Consider the following 12466-nt stretch of genomic DNA (forward strand, 5'->3'; position numbering starts at 1 on the left):
TAGTTAATATTCAATGAACGCATTTTTCATGCTAACTTAAAAAGATGTTTTTTAAATTGTGATCTGAATTCAACAAAAGGTTGAGGGGGAAGGGTTCTGTGACAAACAAGTTTGGTCACTTTATGTTCATTCCCTTTTTTAGAGCACATTAAAGGCTCTGAGAAGTCCTGCATTAACAATACTGGTTAAATTTTGTTCATCCCAGTGTTTCCCATATCATTCTGGGCATAGAACCCTGTTCCATGGAGTACTGATACAACATCTCAGGAGACATGTTCTACAAAACATACTTTGGCAAAAACTAACTTTCAGTCAACAGTGACTGTTAACCACTCTTAATGACTATACCTCAGTCTGCAACAATGATACCCTCCTAAGCTCTAGTCTCGGGCTGCCATAAAAAATTCTTAGACTTTTTTTGACAGCTTTTTGAGATATAATTCACATATCATATAATTTGTCCACTTAAAATATAGCGTTCAATGTTTTTTAATACATTCATAGGATTATCCAACCATCATCAAAATCTAACTTTAAAACGTTTTCATCCCTAAAAGAAATTCCCTACCTATCAGCTGTCACTCTGCATTTCACCACACCTACTTGCTGTCTCTATAGATTTGCCCATTCTGGACATACTATATAAATGGAATCATACATAATATGCCATTTTGTGACTAGCTGGTTTTATTTAGCCCAGTATTTTCAAGGTTCACCCATGTTGTAGTGTCTATCAGTACTTCACTACCTTTTATTATCAAACAAATTCCATTGCATGGCTATAAGATACTCGGTTTGTCGATTCATCAGATGATGGACATTAGGGGCGTCCCCACTTTTTGGCTATTGTGAATAACGCTGCTATGAACATTTGTGTACAAGTTTTTGTGTGGATGTATGTTTTTATTTCTCTTGGGTATATTCCTGTAAGTGGAAGTGCTAGGTCATATGATACTCTACGTTTAACTTTTTGAGAAACTGATTTCCAAAGGAGTTATACCATTTTACATCCCCACTAGCAAAAGTTTTCTAATTCCCTCAGTGCTTATTATTGTCTCTTTTTGATTACAGCAATCCTAGTGGGTATGAAGTGATATCTCACTGTGGTGTTTTCTGGTTTTTGGTTTTTTGGGGGGATTTTTTTGCTGAGGAAGATTAGCCCTGAGCTAACATCTGTGCCAGTCTTCCTCCACTTTATATGTGGGTTGCTGCTATAGTATGGCTGACAAGTGTTATACGTTTGCTCCTGGGATCCAAACCCACAAACCAGGGCTGTGAAAGCAGAGCGTGCCAAACTTAACCACTATGCCATGGAGCCAGCCCCCTCACTGTGGTTTTGATTTATATTTCCCTAATGACTAATGATGTTCAATATCTTTTCATGAGCTTACTGAACATCTGTATATCTTCTTTACAGTAATGTCTATTCAAATCCTCTGCTCATTTTTTAACTGAGTTGTCCCGTTATTACTAAGTTGTAAGCGTCATTATATATTCTGCACACAAGTATCAGATAAATGATTTGCAAATATTTTCTCAAGACCACTATGAAGTTTAATTTTGTGTATGTGTTATTTTTTTAAACTTTACTGTCTTTATTGGCTGGTAAAAGTGCCAAGTGCAGATTATTAAATGGTAGAGATGTTCAAATATCCAAACATTAAGAGTAAACTGAGGGTGAGAATGTAGGGAGAATAAATCACTTCTATAAGCAAACATGTTCTACACAGTCCATGTAACTTTCTATTTAGGTTTTTCCTTTGCTTTTCCTTATCCATGACCATCCCATTTTTGTATTAATCTCCATTTCCAGAATATACTAGACAGGTTAGGTGGGCTTACTGAGTATTTAGATGAAAACAAGAAACAGCATATAATGCTGACATGTATGAGTTTCATCAATGCAAAAATAAATTATAAATATGGAGGCTATATGTTCCACTGGAATGAAAATAGTGCTGGTTTAGAAGAGTTCTAGGTACTAATATTAGATTAGTCATTAATTAATTTTGAACCCTCAAGGCAAATTCATGAAATTGGTTTCCACCTAGGTAATAAAACAGGGATAGTGGGCTAGATGCTACTATGATTCCTTGAGCTCTACATTTCTCTAAGTCTATCTCCTTGGGGAAAAAAATCTTTAAAATCATTCATTCATTCATTAAAATGAATGTTAGGAAATAAAGGCTATTCGTTCAGTGGCAAAGGAGAGATTTAAGAGTTATAAGAGAATTTCCTAAAAATTAAAAATTATATTAACTCAATTAGATTTAAGGGATCGAGGGCTCTGAAAAAAAAAGAATGTTAAATATTTTATAGAAGCCTAAAATAAGAAAGGACTTAGGACATATTGGCTCATCTCCTAATGAAGGTTTCCATGTAACATAAAGTTAAAGCGCCAAAGCTTTAGAAATGCAGAAAAAAAAAATTATTAAAATGTGTAACTAAAGCATGAAATATATCAGTAAAACGGTTAAAATTTCACATAAAACTATTATGCAATTCCCTCTTTCAAAAGCTACCTCAAATGGAATTTAGCAATATTATTACATGTGAAAGAAATAAAAAATATTTCCTAAAGAAATAATATTAATTTTGATGGCATAAAACATTGGAAATTCCTAAGCGTAAAGTATTTGTCAAAGAATTGTTTATATTTCAGCTTCAATAAGAACATACGTAGTTAACATTTACTTTTAGTTAATTCAATAACTAATAAAGGTGATCAATATGAAAAATTCAAAATAGTTTATAATTGAAAAATTTTACCCTGAAATAAAAATTTGTAAACACAGTAGATTTACCTCTCGATAAATTTTGCTTAGGTTAATCTTAAAATTACTTTATATCATGTCAACATACATTGTACATTATATATTATTTTACATCCTACTGAGAACCTTAACTTTAAAGGACTTTCATACTCTAAATAACCTAAGCAAAAAAAAGCCCTTAACTCTGACAGAACCAACTCAGAGGTACAGTCATGAAAGGAAAATAAGAGGAAAGATTTACCAAGTACATACAATAATTCAAAGACCACGCACAGTGGTCTGCATCATCTAATTCTCACAAAACCCTGCCAGTCAGAGAATATTGTTCACATTCTCCAGAAAAGGACAACAATAAGGCTCAGAGAAGTTAGAATAACACACCCTCAGTCAAGGTATAATCTATGTTTCCATTCTTCAGCTGTTAAATGGGGTCATAACAGCTATAAACAGCTCAACAGTATCTTGCAAATAACTTTAAACACTCAACAAATGTTAGTACATCTCCCTTTCATCTTTACTTCATTCATTAAAAAAAGAATATACAAAAAGCTTTCTTTGGATCACCTAGCAAGTAAATACTAAATCAGGATTTGAACACAAGTTTGGCTGCACCCAAAACATATTCACTTAACTTTTCTGCGCCTTAGTTCCCTCTGCTGTCAAAAAGTAATTAAAACATTTATTTGATGAGAGTTAAGAGGATTACACGAGACAATGTACAAAAATTCATGTGCCATGAGACATTTTACAAATTCAAGTAGAAATAATATACTAAGAAACAGAAAACCGCATATATCACAACTGATGAATAATATATTTTTGTCCAAAACACAAAAGAAATGTAAAACAATCGAGTAGGTATACTTGAATTAAAACAAACCATTTTTTAAAAATTAAATTGTGTGAAATTCAAATACCTATTAAACACCTATTATGCAAGACACCAACAAATTATGACTAAAGACATTTATGTGAAAAAGCAAAATTATACTTCAAACTCCTAAAATCACAATTCTTAATCTTGCCAGTGACAAAGAGGTTTGCTAAAAATTACTTTTTTTTTTTTTTTTAAAGATTTTATGTTTTCCTTTTTTTCCCCAAAGCCCCCTGGTACATAGTTGTATATTTTTAGTTGTGAGTCCTTCTAGTTGTGGCATGTGGGATGTCGCCTCAGCATGGCTTGATGAGCGGTGCCATGTCCACGTCCAGGATCTGAACTGGTGAAATCCTGGGCCACTGAAGCAGAGTGCACAAACTTAACCACTCAGCCATGGGGCAAACCCCTAATTACTAAATCTTCTTCTTCTTTTTTTTTTTTTTGAGGAAGATTAGCCCTGAGCTAACATCTGCCGCCAATCCTCCTCTTTTTGCTAAGGAAGACTGGCCCTGAGCTAACATCCGTGCCCATGTTCCTCTACTTTATATGTGGGATGGCCACCACGGCACGGCTTGCCAAGCAGTGCCATGTCCGCACCCAGGATCCAAACTGGTGAACCCTGGGCCCCCAAAATGGAGCGTGTGAACTTAACTCCTGCGCCACCAGGCCAGCCCCACTAACTCTTAATGGAGCAAATTTAATTGCAATGTTCCAAAGTACCTTATCTCTCAAGATTTCACATTAACATATGCTATAACTGGAGTTTAGGCTTTAGTTCTAAAATTATTGGGGCACAAAACAAAGCTGACAAACTCTAGACTTAATGGGTATTAAGCCACACCACATACACTTGCTGACAGTCTGAAGTATTGCCAAATAGCTCTGGTGTTCAGAGTAATAAGACAAAGATCGAAAGGTACATTACAAGACACGCTGGTCCCATGGCCAAGTGGTTAAAATCACGTGCTCTGCTTTGGCAGCCCCGGGTTTCACTGGTTCAGATCCTGGGCGCAGACATGGCACTGCTAGTCAGGCCACGCTGAGGCGGTGTCCCACGTGCCACAACTAGAAGGACTCACAACTAAAATATACAATGAGGAACTGGGGAGATTTGAGGAGAAAAAGCAGGAAAAAAAAAATTGACAACAGCTGTTAGCTCAGGTGCCAATCTAAAACAAAAAGGTACATTACAAGAAAGATATGGCTGGCTTGCAGTATGAACCAAAAAAAAAAAGAGAGAGAGGGACAAAGAGGATTAAGACAAAAAAGGTCATCAAAAGAAAAAATATTCAAATATTATTCCCACAAGTTAAAAAATGTTGGGCCAGCCCAGGTTGCCTAGTGGTTAAGTTCAGCACACTCCGCTCCAGCAGCCCAGGTTCAGTTCCCAGGCATGGACCTACACCACTTGTCTGCCAGTGGCTATGCTGTTGCTGTGGTGGTGGCTCACATACAAAAAGAGGAAGACTGGCAGTGGAACTTAGCTTAGGGTGAATCTTCCTCAGCAAAATTAAATAAATAGATAATTAAAAATGTTAACACTCTAAAAGAGATATGCATTAGAAAAAGACCTGATTATTAAGTCCTCATGTAACAAAGTCCATTCATCCCTTGCAATCTCATGAGAAGCAAAAAACAAAACAAAACAAACTTCTCATAAATTTTTCCTATTGAGATTGAATGAGGTATAACCAGTAACTCTGAAACCAGGCAACCAAATAAGTCAGAATTACTGTGTTCAAGTACTATCTCTGTCATAAATTAGCTGTGTGGCTCAAGGAAGTTTCGTCTCCATGCTTGAGCTTCCTCACCTGAAAAATGAAAGCTTTAACTGAGTAGCAGTGGGCACTAGATAACTTTTAAGGTCCCTCTCAAATATTAAATTTCAGGATTTTATAAATTTTCAGTTAGCATTTGCCTTTATAGACAGACTCTCCCATCTATTTCCCATTCACTTCAGGAAGAAAGACACCTTATTTTCTGATGTTTTTCACATGGTGTCTCTGCAACAAATACCTTTTCCAAAGTTTACTGTTCTATAATCTATCTTTATTTCTTACCTGTTGCTCCTCTGGCATTGGTCTGAAATGGATTTGTAGAAGATGCCACAGAAGGACCAGCAGCAGCAACAAATGGATTTGTGGAAGGTGTAGCTTTAAAAAATTATAAAATACACAATAAAATCCTAATACATTTGTATTCAATTATCTAAAGTATTTGTTTATATATTTTTAAAGATAGATAACTAGAGCTTTCTCATAATAAATCCTTGCTTTGACTGTCTTCTGGTACCCCTAAGAAAATGCTTTACAATATACATTTGGCTCTTCATAAAAACCAGTATATATACAGCAGAAACACATACCTCCGAATGGAGCAGGCACACTTGAAGAAGCAGGCTGTGTCTGTGCAGAAGCACCCACTGGCACTGTTCCAAAAACATTGCTAAAAACAAATATTGAAACAGTTCATATAAAAAAAGAAAGGGTAATCTATCTACAGGGTGGCCATAAAATGTGGAAACAAATAATTATGAACATTCATGTATCACAGCAGTTCTCAAACTTTAAGTCTCAGGACACATTTAAATTCTGAAAAATTATGAAGAACCCCAAAGAGCCTTTGTTTAAGTGTGGTATATTTATCAATACATACAGTACAGAAATTTTTAAAAATTTATTCATTTAAAAATAATACAGCAATCACTACATGCTAACATATGGAGCATTTTTATGACAAATAACTAGATTTTCCAACATAAAAGGAACTTACTGAGAAGAGTAACACTTTGATACTTTTGCAAATCCCTTTAATGGCTGGCTTACTAGAAGATCAATCTGCTGCGGTATGTTATTTAGGTTGAAGTATAGGAAGAAAAACTGGCCTCACATAGATACGAAGTTGAACAATAAATAGGGGTATTTTAACAGATTTTTCAGATAATTGTGGATATTTTCTTTATCATACCAAAAACAACAGTGATAGTTTCCTAAAGGTTGGTTGCAATATGGAATTTGAAACCATATCAATAAAGATTTTTGTACTCTCTTAAAGTAACATCCACTAGTCTATCTCGCACTTTAAATGAATCTTCTACAGCTTTTACATCATTTGGAAAATACTTGATGCCAGTCTTCCAAATGTCAACACATTTCTTTACACAAAATCAAAAAATTATAGTCATTAATATCACCACCCATTTCATCAAAAAAGTAATGGGAAGCTGTCAAGCTCATGGTGAGGTCAATAAGTTTTGCAAAATTCTAATAATTGCTTGAAAGTGTGAATATTATCAGTTATTTTCCTTAAAGTGACAGAATAAAATATTCCGTTTTTGAGAAAATGTTTGCCAAATATCTATCACAGTCATACATTCAAGGAAAAATTGTGTTCCATAAAACAAGTGGCTGGTTCATTCCACAACTCAAACAACCACACAAGTTGGTTTACCTCAAAACAGCCATCACACTTCAATATGCATCGATACATCAAGAACCGCTTGATGTACACCTCACTTCAACACAGGGACAATTAAGAAGACATAGTTAAAGGTCAAGATTTCACTAACTGACATTTTTACTGATGGTGCAAGAACAATGGCAGGTAAAACATGCCGGCGTCTTAGCACGAATTGAGGCCATGGCACCAAACCATGCGAGTAGCCACCTATGAATCATCATATTTCTTACCACCACACATTCAGTTTTACTTATGAATATTGTTGGTTCAGTTTTTCTTAATATTCTTGATGAAGCAGTAAAAATGTAATTTTATTAAATTTTATTAAAACACAAATAAACCTCTCAGAATCACTATGAATATAATTTTAACCTTGAAAGGGACTCAGGTATTCCAAACATTCCATGGACCACACTCTGTGGACCACTACGTACAGTAATGTAGTATCAATAAACTATTTGTTTTGTATACCTGTCTATGTTTCCAGACTTCATGGCCACTTTGTTTTGGCCCACTATTACATATGTCCAATGTAGACAATATTAATAAAACAAAAAATATATAAACATTTTAAATTTTATTCTTTGGATTCAATTTTTTCCATCTGGCATACAAAAAATTTATTACTGGAGAACCCAAGTAGTTAGTGCTACAATCCCACCATTTCTCTCTAGAAAAGGTGCTAAAGGGAAATAAGCTACTAGGATAACAAAAGAAAGAAGAAGAGACAAGCTTAGAAATGGAAAACAAAGAGATGCATAAAACACTGTACAGGTAATTCACCTGTACTTCTAGGTCTGTTTCCTTAACTCTTAAATGAAGAAGTCAAAACTAGAAGAGTTTTTAAAGATCTGATGTTGTTAAAATGTGTTAGGCTTCCTGCTGCCAAGAATTCCTTTACGCCAGATACCCCAGAACACAGTAACAGATATGACTATTTGTAAATACCACTGTGACATGGAAGAGAGAGAGAAGTGGTATCGGGTCCTGGTACAAACATCTCTAAAACTGTTTATTTACAACTAAGGCTATAATATGTTACTTTCAGTATTTAGCCTTCATGACTGAAAACTGTACCCTAAACAGTTCTCTGCTGAGTATAATTAAATCTGTAAATAACTGACCATTTGGAGACGTGTACATACTCTTAATTACATTTTGGTATTTCAAGGAAGAATACCTCTGATTAAATGAAAAGATAAAATTATGGTAATTATTCAAAGTGTATTATTTTATTAGCAAATTAAACTCAGTTTCCTCAAATTTATACAAATATTCAATACTTTAAAAATTACACCCCAAAATACTTATTATTTAACAACATTATTATTCAGAGTTGAAAAAAGATTAAAAGATAAAACACAAAGCAGGAACACTAAGCAGGTACCTGCTAGCATTACTTGTGGAAGTATATGCATTACTGGAGGTGGCTGCAGAGCTGAAAACGCTGTCTAATTCAGCCAGGGCTGCATACTTGTCTGAAGATGCACTTGACTGACTGGGAACTGAAACCACAGAACCAACAGGAGCTTTACCTGTGGTCCCAAAGCCACTGCCCTGATCACCACCTGTGAACAAACACACACAATTTACACCAAAAATTTAAAGTTACACTTTCAACTTATCAACCAAATTTGCAATGGAACATATATAAATTTAAAACTGATCTGGAACTAAGCAAATAAATGGACAGGATTCTGGAGTTTTACCTAATAAATAATCTAGGAAATATTGGACCATTATTAGTAGCTATACATACCACTGTGGTAAAGACAGAATATTGTTTCTACAAACACTAAGACTCTGTACCAATAACAAATCTAGACTGTGCATCAAGAAGAAATTCTCAAAGTGCTACATTACCATCTCTAAAACACAGGCATCTCATTCAAGTGAACATATAAATTCATAAAATGCTGGACTTAATGTGAACAACCTATTAATACCATTTTCCCAAGACTGTCCAGGAAAACTTAGAGTGAGTAGTAAGAGGGAACATTTACTAAGCACTCACTATAGGCCATGCACTGTGCTAAATGCCTTACATGCAACAACAGATGGAACACAACTCCATGAGTTCAGTGCCACTCCTACACTCACTCTGGGGATGAGAAAGCAGGCCCAGACATCAGGGGACAGAATCCAGCCTGAAAGCAGGCCCTTGCTTGCACTATGCATTTTGAGAGGCAAAATACTGGTCTTTAAGACCAAAGCTGAGTATAAAAATACAGTGTAAAAATCATGTTTTCTTTAAAAAAATAAATATTAAGAGAAAATGGTTCAAGATGAATATATTATAGACCTTCCAGTCAGCTCTATTAAAAGGATTTCTTGGCCCTTTTTGGACTTAGAACAGTAAAGCATGCTTTCTAATACAAAATTAAATATTTGTCAATTATCTTCTTCTAAAACTAGAAGTTTATAAATTCATTTCTATGCCTTCATTTTGTAGTTGATATTTCAGATTCAAAATGTGCCATATAGTCATGAACATTTACTGTAGACAAAATTTCTATATAACAACTAAGAAAAGCATAGCATCCTCAGATTTTAAGAAATACAACCAAACTTAGAGGACTGCTGAACACAAAAATTTGTATTTGTTGTGTGTAAAGCTTGGTACCTTGCCCAGCACTGAAGATATTGTCTAAATTGGCAAGTGCTGCGTATTTGTCTGCAGTCTGTAGACCAGCTTTATTCGTCGAAACTTTACTAACAGCTGATGCTGTTTGATGACTCTGGGAAGCATTGAAGGTTCCAAAATCAGCACTGGAGGATTTGGGGAAGTTATCAAAATGAGCAAAATTAGCATTTACTGATCCAGCACTTCCACCTGTAACAGAATAAACAGAACACTTGAAGTTTCTACACTTTTCCCAATATCCTTTGATAGATTATATGATCATTTCTTCCTAAATAACATGTTCTAGAAGCAATCCTACATTCTTAAAATTAATAACTGGAAAACAGCATTTAACTTTAATCATCTACATACGACTTTTTATAATTTGTGAAGCTAGATTTTCAAAGGCCTGGCAACATGAAGGGTAACAAGTTTCTATGTGTAATTATCCACCCTGGGAGCGAAGAATGTAATTCACAAGGGGAGCAACTCCATGCTACCTGGTTTGACTCAGTTACTTCACAGAACATTGAGCTACACACTATGACCTTTTACTAGTTCTCCCTAAACAGACTCCACAAGCAAGACACAAAGTGTCTTCCACCACGTGCTTTTGCATCTCCATGGAGACTTGGTTGAAACAAATCTCAGGGTAGAGATTTAAAATGTTTAAGATATAAGATTTTCATCCAAAATTTCTTAAAAGGTGGTCTTTGAGCTTTAGACTTCTTTTACTTGAAGAGCTATTAATTCTACCTAATAACTAACAATGTGCATACACCACCATAATGTCCTCAGTAAAACCATGCTCTATTATATAGTTCAAGGAATAAAAATTACAGTACACAATATATAAATAATTTAAATACTATTGCAATTTTTTACTTCATAGAGCACAATTCACCTAATGGTCACTATTTTATATTTCCTGCTAAGATTTTAATGTCTGCTCTGAACCTAAAGTACTAAGAAAAGAGCAAAGCCAGTACTTCATTCTATGCTTCTGATCCTACTCTTTTGAAATTGGTTCTTTATGCCTAAACATTAGTTTCAGCAATCAAAATAGTATTTACATTAGTTATATATTAAAGTGATAGCAAAGCACACAAATATTTTTAAAACAGAAAAGATATATTGCTACTAAAAAGAAAAACACAAACTTTCCATCGATCAGTTTTTTAAACATTATAAAACAAATATATATGGGTAAAATTTCTTTCAGAAATTAAACTCTGGCTGTTTTCCATTAAAACTAAGTAACGTGTGTTTGTATTTGAAAGATTATGATCTGTTACAAGTAGCTGGTGAACAAAGTACATATTCAGCTTTCAAAACTGCATGAAGAAATTATTAAAAATTGAATTATTAAATCAACTAACTCTTTTATTACATACCATTGTGTTCTGAGCCTGAGTTTAGTAATAGTGAAGAGGGAGTAAAAGCGGGAATGTATGTAGGATTATTATTAAAAGACGATTACCATTTTATAATTGAAAACCCATGAAATACAGTATAAAACATACAAATTAGTAAAAGACGCCTACTTGACAACAGAACTTACTGTTGGTAGCCTGGAGAGGAAAAGCTGAAGTAAATTCCCCAAAACTGCAGCTAGATGAAAGCATTCTAAATGCTGGACAGCCAGAAATTATGTAAATGATGAAATTTAAAGGGAAAAAAAAAAGAAAATTGAAAGAAAAGGATTTAAGACAATACACAGAGCTAAAAGTTGAAAGAAAAGTAATCAGCCAAAGATCTAAACAAGGGTTTAATGAGTTTCTGAAAGCAATACAGTTTACATGAGAGTATCCATGTTTAAAGACCAATTCCTGCACAGAAAAGTATTTCAAAATTTGATTAAAGTGATCATTAAAAAATCTACTCTTGACTAATAACACTTATTTTCTCAAGCTTTGTGCTCTGAATATTACTTAAACTTTTAGTTCTATGGAAGCGATCAATTAGCTTCCTTTATTCAGAGCCTCAATCAATGTGTTCTGTGAACTAAAAACTTTTAGTACTTTAATGCCTCTGTGTCCAAGAAATTTAAGGAAGATTCATGTGCAGGAAAAGGAGGAGAACAGATGTCGTGAATTAGACAACATACCAAAGAGTTCAGAAAAACAAATGAACACAGAAAAAATACAAACGTCAGGTTTCCCCAGAGCTTTGTAAGATAGAACTATTTTAAAATTAGGTAATTATAGAATTTAAGTTTAGAGTAATTTTTCAAAAATACGCCTAGAGACTTTTCTTTTGTTTTTAAAGTAAACATTTAAGCATAATGCTGGAGAAGCTCTACCTGTAGTTTGGGGCTGAAAAGGAGAGTGACTTGCTGTGGGGAAACCTCCAAAATTACTCGAACCACTAGACTGTCCAAATGCATCAAAGTTTGCAAAATCTGCATTTGCAGAATTCTGAGCTGTAAATGGTAAGGAACAATATATGTTAACGAATATGAAAACGATAAATGAAAACACGACAAATGAATTTAAGAACTTCATGAAAAGTTTCTATTTCTCAAAACTTCACTTCAAAGAGAATTGACTTATAAATCAGATTTTAAATCCTACCAGTATTTAACCCAATTTCAAGCGATTTATTAAAGGGTATCCAGAAATTTCCAAAAACACTGAAGTGTAAAATGATAAATTTGTACACCATACTCTTTGAGTGACCCCAGGAATAGTACTGTAAAAATGACTCTATTAAAGGAAACTCTGAATTAAGAGC

General features: G+C 34.3%; 1 protein-coding gene across 1 annotated transcript in view; it reads right to left on the reverse strand.

Moving 5' to 3' along the window:
* Nucleotides 1–12466, reverse strand: part of AGFG1 (ArfGAP with FG repeats 1) — a 78027-nt gene that overhangs the window by 9791 nt on the left and 55770 nt on the right. Inside the window, exons 6-11 of the mRNA XM_046643824.1 lie at nucleotides 12036–12155; nucleotides 11295–11366; nucleotides 9734–9943; nucleotides 8498–8678; nucleotides 6017–6096; nucleotides 5712–5804 (exon numbers count right to left, since the gene is read on the reverse strand). Coding sequence (XP_046499780.1) covers nucleotides 5712–5804; nucleotides 6017–6096; nucleotides 8498–8678; nucleotides 9734–9943; nucleotides 11295–11366; nucleotides 12036–12155 — 756 coding nt within the window. The remainder of the gene's footprint in view (nucleotides 1–5711; nucleotides 5805–6016; nucleotides 6097–8497; nucleotides 8679–9733; nucleotides 9944–11294; nucleotides 11367–12035; nucleotides 12156–12466) is intronic.

Source organism: Equus quagga, chromosome 17, assembly GCF_021613505.1.
Source record: "Equus quagga isolate Etosha38 chromosome 17, UCLA_HA_Equagga_1.0, whole genome shotgun sequence".
Lineage (NCBI taxonomy): Eukaryota > Metazoa > Chordata > Mammalia > Perissodactyla > Equidae > Equus > Equus quagga.